We start from the raw sequence: 17,408 nt of genomic DNA, 5'->3' as shown, positions 1-17,408 counted from the left end.
AGATCTCATTTTATGTACATCTCCTCCCATCCCCAAAATGCTACTGGAAAAACATACCTGTGGGTTGACTACTTCTGTCATCAGCTCTCAGGAACGTCTGAAGCTAGTCATACCTTGCAGGGCTACCACAAAACAGCATCCAAGACAAGTATTCATTCAAGTTAGGCTGTAATAGTATTCCTTCAAAATTCCACTGAACAGGCAACAGAAATTGAGAGGGCTCTGGTTATGAAGCACAGCTCTGCCATGCCCATTACTGAGTAAGCTCTGGTATACTCCATGCTGTGACTACAGGAAGGTGTCTCCGGTTTAAAAAAAGAAAGAGACATTTCCTATTCAGCTGACAGAAGAATCCACAACACTGCAAGCCACTAGGCTTTTGCAGTCTGAGTCAAGAGAGTGCCGGGCAAGTTCATTTATGAAGTCTCCTCCTGCAAATTTATTCACTCCAGTGATTGCATTTGGCTTTTAGAGGGTTAATTTGCCTCTGGCTTTTACAAAAAGGGAAAAAGAACCCTTAAACTGTAGGACTTCCCTGTTAAGAGGGAAAGCAAAGACAATTGTGACGGTTGTCTATGGTTACTTAGCAATTACATAATTGCAAAGTCTATGCAGTATCACTTGCAATATTCTGTACCCTTCTTCACTTCACAGCTGCAGTACAATGTTCTCAAATGATTGCTGCTTTTGAACAAACTGTCTCTGCACTAAAGACAAAAGGATCTACAATGAAACTTCATCTGAAGCTCAAGACTCACATGACTAAACCCTTCTCATTCTCCAGATTTGTTCAACCCCCCCTTTTTTACCCATCATACATGCTTTTGGAGTATACTTCAGTTGTTTAAAACGACAGGTTCAAAAAGAGAAAGAAATGAAATCCTGCTGGGCTGAAGTTTTCAGATGACAAAGCACAAGGTAATCATGTAATACTGAAATGAAAGCAACATAAAAGGAGAAGATGCAGAGGGAAAAATCTATTTAGGCTTCCTGCACTGGCATGAAATGGCTGCTTTCCTTCTTACTGCCAGCTCCAATGCTTCATGTTGACATTACACATCCTGTACTGTAGATCCACCCCCATGCTGCTGCTTGCCCAACAGAATTATCTCCTGCGTCACAGCAGTGGTAACAGGACTGCTGGCTCTGCAGATCTGAAAGCACCATTTCAATGCTTAATACATGCAGCAACTGGACACATTACCAGATATTCTTGGTTGGTTTGTGCCACTCTCAGCAATACATTACTCGGCCTAACCTTCTGTTAACCAGATGGTCTGTTCTCCCCTTGGGATCAAACCATTAAACTTTATTTTATTAAATTCTATCAAAACGCAGGGACAGTTTACAGCAGAATGTCTGGTTCATCTCCAACAGGGTTGCTAAGATAAAAATAACTGGAAATACTGCTTCACACCAACAGGGAACAAGATCTTTTGGAGTAAATATTTAAATGATCTGCCAGATTAAGTACCATAGCAGTACAACCACATGGATAGCAACTTATATTATGTACATACACACACCTCTAATTACAAAGGGCCCTGGTAGCATTTTCCCTGATCAATTTTCATTGACAACTACATTAGTATCTATCATAATCACTTATAATTCAAAACCAGCTCTTTATCAAGTAACTTGTCAAAATCCCCAGCTTCCAGAAACACCATTATAAATACAGGTGATATGAAGTATATGAACACCATCTACTGAGTGCACACTCAACAGAACAAAGGGAAAGTTCTATTAAGCTTCATCCTTATATGAAATCACACCTCAGGGATATGCAGGCACTAAATGAAATCCAACTTAAGTATTTATCAGACAAATGCCAAATTGCACTCCCCTACCCCCAAACCAAAATGCAAAGTGTGGGAATGCAAAACACGAGGGCAGTATGAATAGAAGTGAAAGAATTATCTATTGCATTAGCACTTGTTAGAGAGTGTAAATGAACTCCATCAGTATCCCCATCCGCAAGCACCAATGAACAACTTATGTATTTAGGTGGTAGCTGTTGAAAATTAAGTGCATTTCGCATTTAAGATGTCATTTCCAAGTGCATCACTGCAAACCCCAAGAGTCACACTGTGTGGAACTAAGGGTCTGGTCCGCCACACATTTACTCACATGAGTAATCATACTGAAATTCAATCAAATCACTGGGACAGCTCACATGAATTAGCTACACACAAATAAGCTTTTGCAGGATAAGTCCTCATCTGCTGTTTTCCATCATACTCTAGTAACCAGAACATGGAAAGGTAGCAAAGGGGTCTGACCAATTAAAAAGCCATCTGGATATGAAGCTTCCTCTGATTTTGGGGGTAAACTTGTGGGCTACAGAATAGCAAGCATTGCTGTCAACAGGCTGCTTATTTCACCTTTAAAGAAGACTAGAAGTTCTCACTATATTTAGATGGCAAGGGTAAGAATATCCAGTGTAGCAATTTAGCTCCATCTACCTTTAAAATTTCCCAGACAGAAGAAAGTAAATGTTCTCCATTTTTTATGTCCCAGTTAAGATACTACCTCATCATAATCATATGACTGAACTCCATTGCCATGGCATACTAAACTTCAGTATACGGTAATGAACCCTCCAGAAAGTCATTCCATAATCTGAAACATCATCTACCCTTCAAACACACTAAAAATAGCTTACTCACCCCTTGAGGTCTCAACAGCCCATCTGATATTACAGTACAGTATTAGCAAAACTAAGTAGACATGAACTCTTAAAATAAACATCTCCACAGAGAAGATCGGAACATGGGTAAGCAGACCCTACATTACTGTACATCACTGAAGCTACATGAATAAACCTATGGAGAGCCATTTAGCACTGGAAAACAGGGGAGGACAGCCAAGTGTTTAAATGGTGCAAGTAAAAAGCAGAAAAAGTGTCATGTTCATTTGCATATAAGATTTGGTTTGCTCATTTCAAGTCAAGTGCCACCCTGCCACTGCAACTTCTGATTCAAGGCTTTAGGTTGGATTGCATTTTCTAGTTGTGAAACCATAATTAAAATATTAACAGTTTTAACATGATTCCTTGTGACCTCCTGATAGCATAGCACATTGAAAGCCTTATATTCCTCCTTGTTGAGAGCTATGGAGTACATTGAGGAAGGGGGAGTGGAAAGAAAGGTGTATGGTATGCTAACACTTGTGTTATTGCTCTGTAATCTATGATCTGATACATTAATTTAAAAGAACATTTCAGGTGTACTTATTTATTCATGCAGTTGGAAGACCCCAATATATTGACTCATTCCTCCCAACAGTTTCAGCAAGTAATAATATTCTGTCCTTGAATGAAACGTCTACCAGATCTTACCTGATAATAGACCATCTGATGGCAGAGTCCACATACTTCCGAGAAGGAACTTTTTCTTTATCTAACGGAAAGTGTCCAGTAAATTGCTTAGCTAGTCAGCTATAACCTCCAAAGAGGCATGCTTTTTATTTTTCCTATCCTACAACCACTGGGCCAAGAGGCCAGAAGAGGCACTGTATATGTTGATTCACTTAATGGCTGTAAGTAATATTTACCTCCAGGGGGCCTGATAAAGTTATAGTCTCTCTACATAACTACTATCATACACAATGCTGTTTCACACAATATGCTTCATCGTAGACAAGGGAACTTGACCTCTCTATGACCTGACAAAGCTGAAAGCTGATATCCTTTCTCCCCATTTCCTCCCCCCAACAGAAGATAAAAGATCAATAGACCAAAAGGAATTGATACAAGTAGACTTGATATTACATGATTTAACTTTCAGATGCACTTCTGACCAGGAACTGAAGCACTTCCTTGCTTCATTGTAAGCTCTGGCCTTTGGAACTGTACTAAGAGGATAGCAACCATTTAGCAGTCAGGAGCTAATTAATTAGACTGAGAATTCTCTGGATACTCTTGTAATATTTAACACTCGCTAATTTCCTTAAACTGAATGGAGGACTGTCCAAAATATCTGAACTGGTCCTACTACACATGTGGGTTTCAGAACCTGCCAATAGTGGTACCTCTATATCCTGTAGCCAGAGCAAATTACCAAAACAAAGACAAGCAAGAGAAAAACTGAAATGCAAAGATGAGAACTTTCTGTTCACCAGAACGAGACAGTATCAGTATTTCTGTTTTTCAATTCTCTGTCATTTTCCCCCCATGCTTTTCGCAAAACAAAATAAACACAGAGGAAAATACTGATTCTAGTAGAACAGCAGACTACTGACACCTACCCCTTTGTTGCTGCTCCCTTCCTGAGCTGCTCAGCCCTACCAAGCCACTACCAAATAAAGAGTTACATAGACACAGTGTGTATATTTTTAGTCTCCTCTTCCTTACAAACCCTAGCTAGTAATACACATCTGAAAACAGATGATCAGTCAGCACAACTAAAGGTTCACTGGATGAGTACTTGCGTGGTAGCCCAGTGGTGCTAAATGATAAATAATGAAACTTGTGGGCTTCTATAGCCCCTTCCATCCCAGGGTCTCAGAGAGCTTCACAAGCAATGGTCCCGATTCTGCTCCTCTTGCACACAGTGAATAGTTCCTTACTCTGAAGGGGATGCTAACTATTTCTATTTCAAACTGAGTAAAAATGGCAGAATCTGGCCCTGTGAGTTTAGCCTCTCAATATCCCTTCTGACATGGATAAGTGTTATTTATCCCTGTTTTTTAGAGTGATTAGGGACAAAATTTCCAGAAACAACCACTAATACTGGATTCCTCAGTTCCACCAGAGATCACTTCAACCCAATTTTCAGAAGCATTGAGCAACCACAACTCCAGCTGAAGCTGATGAGAGCTAGGAGTGTTCAGCACCTCTGAAGAAACCAGGCCCAAAAGGTCTCAAGTTAGGCACTCAACCAAAAAAAAAAAAGTCTGGCTACTTTTGATATTTTGGTCACAAATGATTTGTCCAGCTTCACACAGGAAGCGTCTGGCAGAGCCGGGAACAAAAACTCATGTTTGACTTATTGCTCTGTGCCTTAACCATCATTCCTCCGTACGATCTTAGAAGTTTATAAAAACATAAGAATGGCCATACAGGATCAGACCAATGGTCCAGCCAGCCCAGTATCGTGTCTTCCGACAGTGGCCAATGCCCAGATGCTTCAAAGGGAATGAACAGAACAGGCAACACCAAGTGATCCATTCCCTGTCATCCAGTCCCAGGACCTGTCAGTCAGAGGCCTAGGGACACCCAGAGCATGCAGTCGCATCCCCGAACATCTTGGCTGGTAGCCATTGATGGACCTAGCCTCCATGAACTTATCCAGTTCTTTTTTGAACCCTGGTATAGTTCTGGCCTTCACAACATCGCATGGCAGAGTTCCGCTGGTTGACTGTGTTGTGTGAAGAAGGACCTCCTTTGGTTTGCTTTAAACCTACTGGCTATTAATTCCATTAGCTGACCCCTGGGGTTCTTGTGTTATGTGATGAGATCAATAACACTTCCTTATTCACTTTCTCCACACCATTCATGATTTTTATAGATCTCTAATATATATCCCTTCAGTTGTCTCTTTTCTGCGCTGAACAGTCCCAGTTTTTATAATCTCTCCTCATATGGAAGCTGCTCCATACCCCTAATCATTTTTGTTGCCTTTCCCTATACTTTTTCCAATTCTAACATATCTTTTTTGAAATGGGGCAAACAGAACTGCACACAGTATTCAAGATGTGGGTGTAACATGGATTTATATAATGGCATTATGATATTTCCTAACGGTTCCTAACTTTGTTTACTTTTTTGATTGCTGCTCCACATTGGGCAGATGTTTTCCGAGAACTATCCACAATGACTCCAAAATTTCTTTCTTGAGTGTAACAGATAATTTAGAACCTATCACTTTGTATGTATAGTTGAGACTATGTTTTCTGATGTGCATTACTTTCCATATATCAACATTGAATTTCATCTGCCATTTTGTCACCCTATCACCCAGTTTAGTGAGAGCCTTTTGTAACACTTTACAGTCAGCTTTGGACTTAACTGTATTGAATAATTTTGTATCATCTGCAAACTTTAACACAATACTGTTTACCCCTTTTCCCAGGTCATTTATGAATATGTTGAACAGCACTGGTCCCAGAACAGACCTTGGGGGACCCTGCTATTAACTCTCTCCACTGTGAAAACTGACCACTGACAAAGGAAACTCTTTGTTTCCTGTCTTTTAACCAGTTACTGATCCAGGAGAGCACCTTCCTTCTTATCCTTTGGTGAGGAACCTTGTCAAAGGCTTTCTCAAAGTCCAAGTACACTTTATCCACCCTTGTTCACCCTTTGTTGACCCCCTCAAAGAACTCTGATTGGTGAGGCATGATTTCCCTTTACAAAAGGCTTGTTGACTCTTTCCCAACATATTGTATTCATCTATGTATCTGATAATTCTGTTCTTTACTATAGTTTCAACCAGTTTGCCTGGTACTGAAGTTAGGTTTACTGGCCTATAATTGCCAGGATCATCTCTGGAGCCTTTTTTAAAAATTGGCGTTACATTAGCTATCCTCCAGTCATCTGGTACAGAAGTAATTTAAGCGATAGGTTACATACCACAGTTAGTAGTTCTGCAATTTCATATTTGAGTTCCTTCAGAACTCTTGGGTGAGTACCTCAGACCTCAGAACTTACTACTGTTTAATTTATCAGTTTGTTCCAAAACCTCCTCCTTTGACACCTTAATCTGGCACAGTTCCTCAGCAGTGAGGACTGATGCAAAGAATTCATTTAGCTTCTCCGCAATGGCCTTGTCTTCTGTGAGTGCTCCTTTAACACCTTGATCATCAATGACCCCACTGATTATTTGATTCCTGTTTCTGATCTACTTTTAAAAAAAAAAAACAGACATTGGAATGTCCACTTCATATACTGGTTAGCAGAAACCTTCAGTGAATTAATCAACTTCATGAGTTATTCTAGAACTTTTGTTTAGCCCAAGTTAGGAAATGTGGAATTCTTGGAGCTGTCAATTTTAAATTAACTACAGGAGGAAGGAGGCAGAAAGGGAAAAAAATGTTTATTTTTCTTTTAGTTTCATCACCAGACAGCTGAACTCTGACATTCAGACTGCAGTGAGCCCTTTATTAATGATCCCTTTCCCAACTAAACACTAAATTAAAGTCTTCAACAGATAACTAACTTTCAAGTAGTTAAAAGGTAAATATACCATGCTCTACGAGTAAAATGGCACTGCCCTCTTGATCTGAATCTCCAAGCACATGAACTCTTGCATCTTAGCTATTTTGTTTCCCTTTTTAAGCAATAATTCAAAAAATTTCATTTGCAACAAAAGTACAGGATTTTTCTTCCCATTTCCCCAGACCCCCCACCTCCAATACGCACACACTTCTATCTTAGCCAATAATCAGAGACATTTTGGCAATATGTGGAAGGGAAGTCTTTTATGGGCCTCCTACAACAAACCATCATGGTTTGAATCCATTAGCATTGCAATCAATGTCCACTTTGTTGTAGTCCAGCAGTTTTGGCCCATTTAATCTCCATCCAGAATGTTCCGGAAGGTAATTCATCCGACGACCAGTGATGTCATCCCAAAGTAACACAGTTTGACCCGAAAAGACACCAGGGGAGGGGGAGAGGAGAGTTTGCTCGTTCAGCTGGTGCAGTGAAGCCCTTATTGTCCAGTAGATCATGGAAAGAGATTCTCTCTCTCTCTCTCTCTCTATATATATATATATATATATATTAGAAAATTCCATTTTTAGTATATTTCAGTAAAGTCTTCTCCCTCATTTATCATGAGCACAGATTTCTCTCAGTCTTCCTATATCATTCTGCCTCTTAACATCTGCTTTGTTTTGTCTCACAAATCATTTTAATGCCTCTCTACCCCACGCAATTGCTCTATTACCAGCAAGTTTCCACTACACATAATTACGGCATGCCTTAGCCTACCTTTCTGTTGGCTGCACAGCCCTGCCTATTTTCTACTTGTGCTTATGCTACTGTTTGCTTTTCCTGACACTCTAATCCTTGCATCCTTTGAAGGCCTTATTTCCTCTACCTTGACAGCAGCTGGGATTCTAATTCTCAGGTCCCTTCCAAAGCTTTTCATTAGCAATAGCAATGCAATGGTTTAAATATCCTATTTCTTAATCTTCAGATCAAGATCGAAGATGTGCTTGTAAGATCTCTTGCAAACATGCCATATTATGCTGGTACCCATTCCTTTTCTTAACAATTGGTAAATTATTAAACTGCAAACATATAGCATTCATCGGAGAAGGGAAAAGGCAGACCCACAATGTATGGGGTGAAGGTTAATTGTTCCCCATACCCACAAGATCCTGGGAGAGTCCCATAGACTTCAGCACAAACCTAACAATTCAGTTTTATCTTCTTCCCAATTAAAAATATAAGCATCATCCACAGTGAAAACTGGATTCTTAAATTGACAGGCCTACTCCCTTGTGGTGACGCAGGTCAATCAAGTGCTTCTAGAGTTATTTGGCTTTCACTACATTAGCCTTGAAATAGGCCTGGTCCCCACTAAGCCCCTACTTCGGACTAAGATACGCAAATTCAGCTACGTTAATAACGTAGCTGAATTCGAAGTACCTTAGTCCAAACTTACCGCGGGTCCAGACGCGGCAGGAAGGCTCCCCCGTCGATGCCGCGTACTCCTCTCGGCGAGCTGGAGTACCGGCGTCGACGGCAAGCACTTCCGGAATCGATCCCAGAACATCGATTGCCTGCCGCCGGACCCTCTGGTAAGTGAAGACGTACCCTCAGTCATTACCCAGTTAAGTTTTCTGTAAGTCCTTTCTAATCACGGATGACATTGTTGCTGTGACGACAGCTCTTTGCCCAGACTCCATCATCAAGCTTTTATTCTTAGAAGGAAAGTATGTGACTCCCCATCTGAGAGAATAGCTATGTGCCTCAGGATCTCTTGCCTGTACTCTCTTTTAGCACAAAATAGTCCCAACAGCTCGGCTTCCTTGAGGGATCTTCCTAGCCCACCCTTATCACAAAATACTAAGCCTTTACAACACCAGCCTCACCCAGTTACATCATGAACCCCCTTCAGGGGCCAACTGTGCATGTTCATCTTCCATGGTTTCACCAACTGCATGCAGATTGTCCAAAAACATTGGGGTTTTCAGCACAAGGAGAAAAAGGGAGGTCAGAAGACACAGCTTTTTGTTGCTCTATCCGGCATTGACATTCAATTAATTGAAAAAAGAGAGTGGGTTATGTCTAGAGAATAAATACCAAGTGGTCCTGACCTTCCACCATGACCATGGGGGGGGGGGGGGGGGAGAGTTCTTTCCAAATATAGCTTAAGAAAAGTTTCTTCAATTAGCAATTAGTCAAGAATGGTTTGAGAATATTGCAATAATAAGACAGTGCCCCAAGCTGAACAAAGCAATTCTACCAATGAAAGTATTCTTGCTGAAGATAGAATACAGTAAAAATAAAAACCACAAATGAGCCTGGGTACTTGCAAGTACCTGGAAAATGAAGATCCACTTTTGCCGTATCTCAAAGCTTCTCTAATGCTGTGTTTGTACTGCAACACGAAGCTTCACAGAACTCTAAGACAACAATGGCAAAATGTTAAATCTTGTGGTCTTCTTTCCAAAGTTAAAAGAAAAAAAAGAAAAAGAAAAAAGAACCTCATTTGACTTTTCCCCCCCAGTGTTTTCAACCTCCCAAAAATAAGCTGAGTAGACAAAAGAATGCTTCCAAAATACAAGGCATAAAGGAAGTCTGAATTCTTATAAATCAAGTCTCCTCATTTGGAAGCTTCTACTAAACCCTTTTCACTACAACCAACAAGATAATTATCATAAGTCAAGCTATCTCCCTTCCTCCCCCTTTTTCTTCTTTCAGCACTGGCATACAAACCATGCTATTTTAACTTCTTTCCTGTTCTCCCAGTTCTTCTGGAACATTTTATTTTCAACAGTCAACTCGTTTGGAGAAGTGCCATGCTGAAGTTCAACCGTTTACAATGTTAACTATGTCTCTGCCAGCAACTGAAGACTTGCATCACACCACCTTCTTCAGACCCTCTTAGATTAAAGAATTTGTGTTCCTTGGTCTTAAACATTTTAGAACATTTAAACAGTCTTAACTCCTATCTCAGCCCTGTTTTTTCTTCAGAATTACTTTAGCAGATTGAAGTGTAAAGTGGGCTCCCCTCTCTCCCCCCCCCAACATTCTTTAGTTAATACTTTCAAGGTTTGGTCTTCAAATCCCAGGGGCTCATATTACATTTACTATTATCTGAAAGATTTCCATAAGAATCATTTCCTGTCACCAGCAGGATAGTTCAATACTCCACTGTGTTTGAAGAAACACTGATGTTTAGACTAATGGGAACAGATATCTTTTTGGAAGCCACCAACTAGAAGTTCAGAACAAATCCACTCTCTTCATTATTAATGAAAATTATAGAATTCTGTCACTGGTAGAAGACTTGGAACAGTTTATAAAATGTATTCTTTCAGTCCAAGAGAGACTACTGGAACCTTCCAGATAAATATTGCTATAAGGCTTCCTCCCTGGTGTGACAGAATGATAGCACAAGTTCACTAAAACAAATTAACTTAAAATTACACAAAAACTTGATGCGCTCTACAAACTTTTCTTCCCTACAACTAGTCCACCTCCCCAAATTACTCTTTGCAGCATTTTAGCTTAACAAAGTGTTGTTATTCTTGGTTAGTATACAACTAGGTGTGTATTTTTCTTCCCTGAGTTTGGTCAATTATAGTTTTATAATAGGACAAAGCTGGTTAAGGAATATTACATAGTTATTTACCAATTTTACAGATTACGTCCTTCTTTCACAGTTTAAAAACTACAAAGCAGTGTTCTTTAGCTTAATTTGAGAAATTACCTGCAACAACATACATAGATAGTATTAGAGCAGAATAGAACAATCTTAATTCTTATTGTAAACCTACATGCGCTTATAGAAAGTCCACACAACTATCATGGGAGTAGCTTTTTGCTCACTACTCTGTTTCTGAGAGTTCGGCATTTCAAGAAGTATCTTTGTTTTTTGGAATAACCTTCCTCAAACTGTAGCTTGACCTATAATAAGATTTTAGTACTTCCTATTTCCTTTCTAGAGCTAAAATTAAACTGTCCATTCCTTAGGGCCCAGCATAACATCTGCCAGATGTCTAAGTATCTATGTGGAGCATTTTCTCCTAATACTTATCAGCCATCCTCACAATCAGTTAATGGCTTCCAAATACCAGTCTTCCTTTAAGTCACAAACCAATGCAGTAACATGATTAAATCTCTTTTTAGCTTTATTGAGTTACAACAATAAATCCACCCCCCAAAAATCTTACACTTCTGCTTGTGATTGTTCTAGTTTCCATATCAACCAACCAACTCACATCAGATTGTTCACATTCTGAACTCATTATATATACACATTAATACTTTTCCATTTTTTCTGGATAGTGAAACAGCATCTCTTCTCTCTACCAACTTGAAATATTCAATAGTGCTTTTTTTACATTCCATGTTCTTCAACAGCACAGCTCATGGTGATATGTGCTTTTATTAGGTTTGTAATTAATTATTGTGTAAACCAAGGAACAGAGCATCAAAGTCAAGAGAACAACTGTGTATTTTCTACCCCTATTAGAAAATAAGACATTCTTTCTGAAGTTACTTTAAGGTTTACCACCTTTTCAATACTTATCAAGTCCATTTATTGTGATGTGAATTTCAGTTCCTGCTTGGAAATATCCAAGGTAAGTATCTTCACTAGAAGGAACATTCTTGTGAGAATAAGGCCATGTCCCTCCAAACATGAAGTGTTGTGTGGTATTTTACATTCATAGTGACTAATTTAGGATTTTCTACATTGCCCTCTCTACAACATGTATAGTCAGCCCTCCCTTAAGGTACTTCATCTTAAATCTCATATCTACTGCAGGATAACACTTTTCATGTTCTATAGCAATGGTTCTCAAACTCGGGGTCACGAGGTTATTACATGGGGGGTCATGAGTTGTCAGCCTCCACCCCAAACTCCACTTTAATACCATTATAAATGCTGGAGGCAAAGTGTTTTTAATTTATAAGGGGGGGTCGCACTCAGAGGCTTGCTATGTGAAAGGGGTCACCAGTACAAAAGTTTGAGAACTACTATTCTATAGCAATGAACTTAAGCTCAGAACAAACCCTTTGGTTTCTCTCATTTTAGAAATTCACTGCTTTTTTGGCTATGGAATGTATCTATCTAAAAATAGTTTCACAGTTATAGGGATGGAAGAAGGACAATGAGAACCAAAACCAAACTTATGGAATTAAATGAGGGCCTTTTCATTTACTTCAGTGGTCACTGATTCAGGCCCATACCACTGTTCAGACAGTAAATGGATTTTCCTTGTTTTTTATTCAGTTTCAGTGTAACCTTAAACACATCTGAAATTAGTGTTCCAAAGTTCATCCCACAAAAATGGTGTTTCAAAGAAAGACACACATGTTTGCAGCCTTTCAGAAACTGAACCAGACACACTGGCAACCAAAACTCTGGAACCACACCACCTAAAATGTTACATGTAGAACATATTGCACGGGTACTACCATGTCAAAAAAATTGGAAGTGATCAGGAACATGTTTTTTAAAACCTTCTAGCAGCTACAATCACCAAGTTCTACTCCAACAACTACCATCTCCAAGTATTTCTACTTTTGTGTGTATTTTATCCTACGACCACCATATTGCTTTCTTGAGCTCTTCCAAATATTCTGAACGCAGTACAAAGCACATTACTCACACCTCTCTACTGACCCATGCTTTCAAACTGTATATTGTAGCTCCTTTAAATGCTGCAATGTTTTAGGATTCCAGTTTGCACTTTTGAAGAACTGCATAAACTCTGCAACCAATCTGCAGAGGTTGGTGGGCAGAGGGTGATGGGACACCTGCCATCCTCTTTTTAAGGCTATCCTAAACTATTCCATATAAAAAGGTGAAAAGAAATAAGCTTTGAGGAAATATGCCATCATATTTTTTTAAGATCTTAGGTTTCCATAATGACATTAAAAATAAACCAGAACACCAATGTTGCTAGACAGTTTCAGAAATAAGCATTTTTAAGACACTGAAAACATTAAAGTTGTTGGATGTTTTTAAGTCAGACAACATGAAGAAAAAGAGAAACCTCAATGAGAAACCGTATCTTTTATGGTACCTTAAGAACCTTCACCTTCCTAGCCTGCCCCAAGGCTTGTGACATTGTAAACATGTAACCAAATTAGTTGGCAAAAATGTTTCATTTTAATGTATAATGTATCCAAAAGAAGGAATGTTGGTGAGCCTCAGAAGTGAAAATGCTCAATACAAGGCTACCAACATCCCCTTAGCACCTTAATGACTGACATTTCATGGTGTTCTGCAGAAGAACCTGATCAGCCTCAAGTGATAGACACTTACCTCCAAATACTTAAGAAAAATTAGGTCTTTGGCCAACTGAATCAACATCTCAAATCCCATGAAGTTCAACCAGAAGAAAAATCTAAAAGGTTGACTTCAATATGAAAAATTGGAGAGAAAAAAACCTCAGGATGTGTTTCTCTGTGTGGGTGAGAGCCTAAGAAATTTCTTCCATTTCCTTATAGAATGAAGTCACAGAGAAGAACCATCAAAATGTTGCACACTGAAAAACTGAAGAACCCTTAAGGGAAAAAATAAACTAGGATTAAGCCAGCCATTGCCAGCAAAGCTTCAAAAAATGGAGAGACATCCATAATGAGCACTTCCCATCTCAGCTTTGTCTACTGGGAGCCTGCTCTCTCTCTCTCTCTCCTCCATTTTCTGGTGGAGCTACAGAACATGACATGGCTTACCTGACTCAGATCACAGCTCTCTGCCAAACTAGTCACTTCCTCTTAGACATGCAAGCCGCTTCATGAGACAAACAGACACACACGAAAAGCAGCAGCAGAAAGCCCCCAAACTTGAAGGTCTTTCCAGTTGCTGACATTAAAACAAATGAAACTTTTTTTTTGTTTTGTTTAAAAAGGAGGAGAGGAGGGAGGGATCCTATCATATCTCATCTATAGGGAGCTTCAGGAGGATCTCACTCTGTGTAGGGTAGAAACTACAATGCTAAGAGGAAAAGAAAGGTTACTCCAGGAGACATAAAAAGCTTGGAGACTGTGTCTGCATGGGGGGGGGGGGGGGGGAGCTTTGTGTTGTGGAGTCTGGACTGGGACCAAAGCAGACAGCTTGCAAATGGAGGACAGGGAGATAAAGGAAGGGAAAGGGAGAGGAGGGAAAGCTGCCGGGGGGAGGCTCTTTCTTCCCTGTGTGACTGGAAGACAGAGACACCCGGGGAACTGAGCAAGAAGTGAGGCTCTTTCCTCCTCCTTTCTCTCTCTCCCTCTCAGAGGAGAGCAGGAGCGTGTGTAATGGCTTCTCCTCTCCAGCTAACGCTGTCCTCCTCCAAGCAACCCCCTTCAGAAACCACCAGCCCCCCCGGAGACCCAGCCGGAGACCCCCACATCCCAACTTCAGGAGAGGCGGAGGGAAGGGGGGGCGAGGCAAATACCTGGGCGAGGGACCAGCGTTGCACCAGGGGAGGAGGAAGAGGAGAGAAGGAAGGAGAGAAAGAAAAAGAAAGAGGTCACCCGATTGCCTGGGTCGTGCCAGCACGGAGCTTTTCTCTCCTCTGTGTCTCTCCCGTCTCTGATCCAAGTCCACACACCCAGGCACCATCCAGTCCTAACACACACACACATCCATCCATCCCCCCAGCTCTGCTGATCTCTCACTTATCGCCCCATATCCCCCCCCCTTAATGCAACAACAACAACAACAAAAAATTAATTAACCGCCTTCCTCCTCCCACCACCACCAGCACCTCCTCCTCCTTCTCCATGCAGGAGACTTCTCTCTCTCTTTCCAACAAAACACCCCCCCTTTTTTTCTTTTCCTCCTCGCCTTCCTCCCTTGGTCGAATGAATGGATTTCAGAGGAAGAAGGGGTGGTAGAAAGAAAGAAAGAAAGAAAAATACGGGCGAGAGAGAGAGAGATGATCTCTCCAAAGCCAAACCGGAGATGGATTTTAATTGCAAGAACTTACAGTAGCGTCCCGAAGCTGCTGCTGCTGCTTTCTTCTTCTCCTCCTCCTCTGTGTCTAGCTCTTCTTCTTGTGTTTGTTGTGGAAGTTGTTATGTGAGTCTCATGTGCTCCTTGCCAGGTCTCAGCAATGGAGGATCGCCATCTTTCCCTGCTTTTTCCCCCTCTCCTTCACTGGCTTGCTGCCGCAGCTGCAGATGACCTGAGATATCCGTCTCTCTCTCCCTCTCTCTCTCACCCTCTGTGTCTCTCTCTGAATAATGAGCAACCAGAGGGAGAGAGAGAAAGAAGACAATCTCCTCTCCTACCACACAAAACGCAAGAGCACCAGGGGGTGCACGAAGCCTTTCTAACAACAACAACAACGTGGAGGGGAAGAGGAGGAAAAAAGAGAAGGAGAAAGAGAGAGGAGGAAAAGGCAAGAAGAGGGGGGAAAGGGAGGGAGGAGAGAGGAAAAGAAAGAGATGGAGGAGGAGGAGAAGATGATGCTGATAGAGGAGGTGGTGAAGCTGGAGGAGATTAAGAGGAGGGAAGGTGGTTACAAAGTTAAGGTTTGGGACATGGAGTCACTGAGAGGCCAGCGCGAGGACGTGGAGGGGGGGAGAAGCGATCTAAAGAGCTTCCCATTCCAAGCTGGTGCCTTCACACCGCCTCCTGCACAGAAGCGCTCATTAGCCCTGGCGGTGCTGAGACAGCCCGCTCGCATGGATCTCGCCTGCTGGGTCATAGCTTTCTACCAGCCCTGGCAAAAACCGGTTCCTGCATGCAGATGTGCCCCTGAGCTGATTCCCTCAGACACATCCATCTAGAGGCTAATCTTTCCTGAGCTGGGTAAAGAACATAATGGAGCTGGAGGTTGCAAAGTATAAAACCAGATTCACCACGTGGTTGGTTTTTAATCCCCCTTCCAGCCTGCATTTGATGTGGAGGAAAGAGACTCGAATTGTCCATTGCTGGCACGTATTTTGAAGTCTTCTCCCGGAAATAAAGACTCTGCCATTGCTAGTTTTTCATTACTCATAAGCATGTAGGAAAAAGAGAGCTTGTAATACCGAGCACCAACATTACTTTCTAGATCTGAAATGTTTTGACTGGGAAAAATCCCCTACTTAAAATAACTTTTACACCTTCCAACCCCAAGTTGTCTGCACGTCTGTCGCTGAACATTTTAAACCTTGGAAAGTAACAATCAAGGTTCATAATGATCAGGTGTCATGATGTTGAAGGCATGAAAGCGAAGATGAAGTTGCTATACCCTGATTTTTTGTTTAGTGTAATTTTCCAAAAAATCGTTCCGAGCCACCTCTTTTGCAAATAATTCCAACCCCACCCCCACTCCTTCTTTCCATTCCAAATCAGAAACCCCTCCGGCTGTAATCTAGGGCTGGGAGGGGTACCGTCTCGCAAAATCAATACATTGTAGTGATGCCACAGCAATCTAAGTGCAAGGACATGACCATTCATCATTGGCATTTCTCTAGTCCTCAAGCTGTGTTGTGCTTCCTATGGCTAGGAGAGGAAGTAGAACTGTAATTAAAGGTTCTTTTGATCGGGCTTTAGTTTGGGCGAACAGGAAGAACCCTTTTGTGGTTGGAGGGCGGGACGGAGAGGATCTTAAAGGTGCCAGGGTTTTATTCGAGATATGGAGGTGGTTTATTACAGCTCCGTCCTCTTTAATATCCCAACTCAACAGCTAAAGAACAAGCGAGAAATGGAGACAAAGGCTAATCAGATCATGCCATGTAACCATCCGATAAGAAAACAAGATAGCGTCTCCCATGAGCTCATTCATCCCTCACAGCGTTCTCAGTTAAAGCAAAAAGCAGAATTCTCCCATTAACTCTTCCTCCCACTTAAACCACGAAAGCGAGAATTCCCACCAAGTGCTGTAGAAATGGGAGGAAGGAGAATTGCTGGGCAGAAGGAGCGCTGTGGGACTCAGCCGCTTTCTGAAAAACCCATGGGAATTCACACGGACTCTGGTGGTTTCACGCAGACAAATGAAGCGGACACCTCCTAGGAAGCTGATAAAAGAACATTAGGGAAGGGAGGGACTGGCTTTCCGGCTGCCAGGATGTGCATGTGTTCTGGCAGCAAGTTTCTATAAATCAGCCCTCGGCTTGAAGAGAACGCCGGGACTTTTCCAGGATCTTTGACGTCCCTTCGGCGGCGGAGCGGATAATGTACCTCTTTGTCTTTAATGGGTTGAAAAGAACCCCTGACTCCTCTGTCAGGCTCCACTCCAGGAAAATAACAACCGTACATCAGGATGGAGGCTCGGCATCAAGCCTGGGACAAAAATCTTCA

The 17,408-nt window shown here is 41.4% G+C and overlaps 1 protein-coding gene across 13 annotated transcripts in view; it reads right to left on the bottom strand.

Annotated features, from left to right (window-relative positions):
- ZNF462 (zinc finger protein 462) overlaps positions 1-15,821 on the bottom strand; it is a 113,516-nt gene extending 97,695 nt beyond the window's left edge. For 6 of the 13 annotated variants that reach the window (XM_005283482.4, XM_008171897.4, XM_008171896.4 and 3 more), the window contains exon 1: positions 14,572-14,824. In XM_005283482.4, the coding sequence (XP_005283539.2) occupies positions 14,572-14,761 (190 nt within the window). In that variant the 5' untranslated portion in view covers positions 14,762-14,824. Of the gene's footprint in view, positions 1-57; positions 7,657-13,454; positions 13,696-13,867; positions 14,099-14,571; positions 14,828-15,105 lie in introns of those variants that run through there. The other 7 variants (XR_010588740.1, XR_010588741.1, XR_010588739.1 and 4 more) reach the window with 5 other exon arrangements.
- Positions 15,822-17,408: the final 1,587 nt, after the last annotated feature.

This window comes from Chrysemys picta, chromosome 6 (assembly GCF_011386835.1).
Source record: "Chrysemys picta bellii isolate R12L10 chromosome 6, ASM1138683v2, whole genome shotgun sequence".
NCBI classification, from domain to species: domain Eukaryota; kingdom Metazoa; phylum Chordata; order Testudines; family Emydidae; genus Chrysemys; species Chrysemys picta.
Note: the sequence above shows the minus strand (reverse complement) of the source record. Positions and strands in the feature narration are given on the sequence as shown.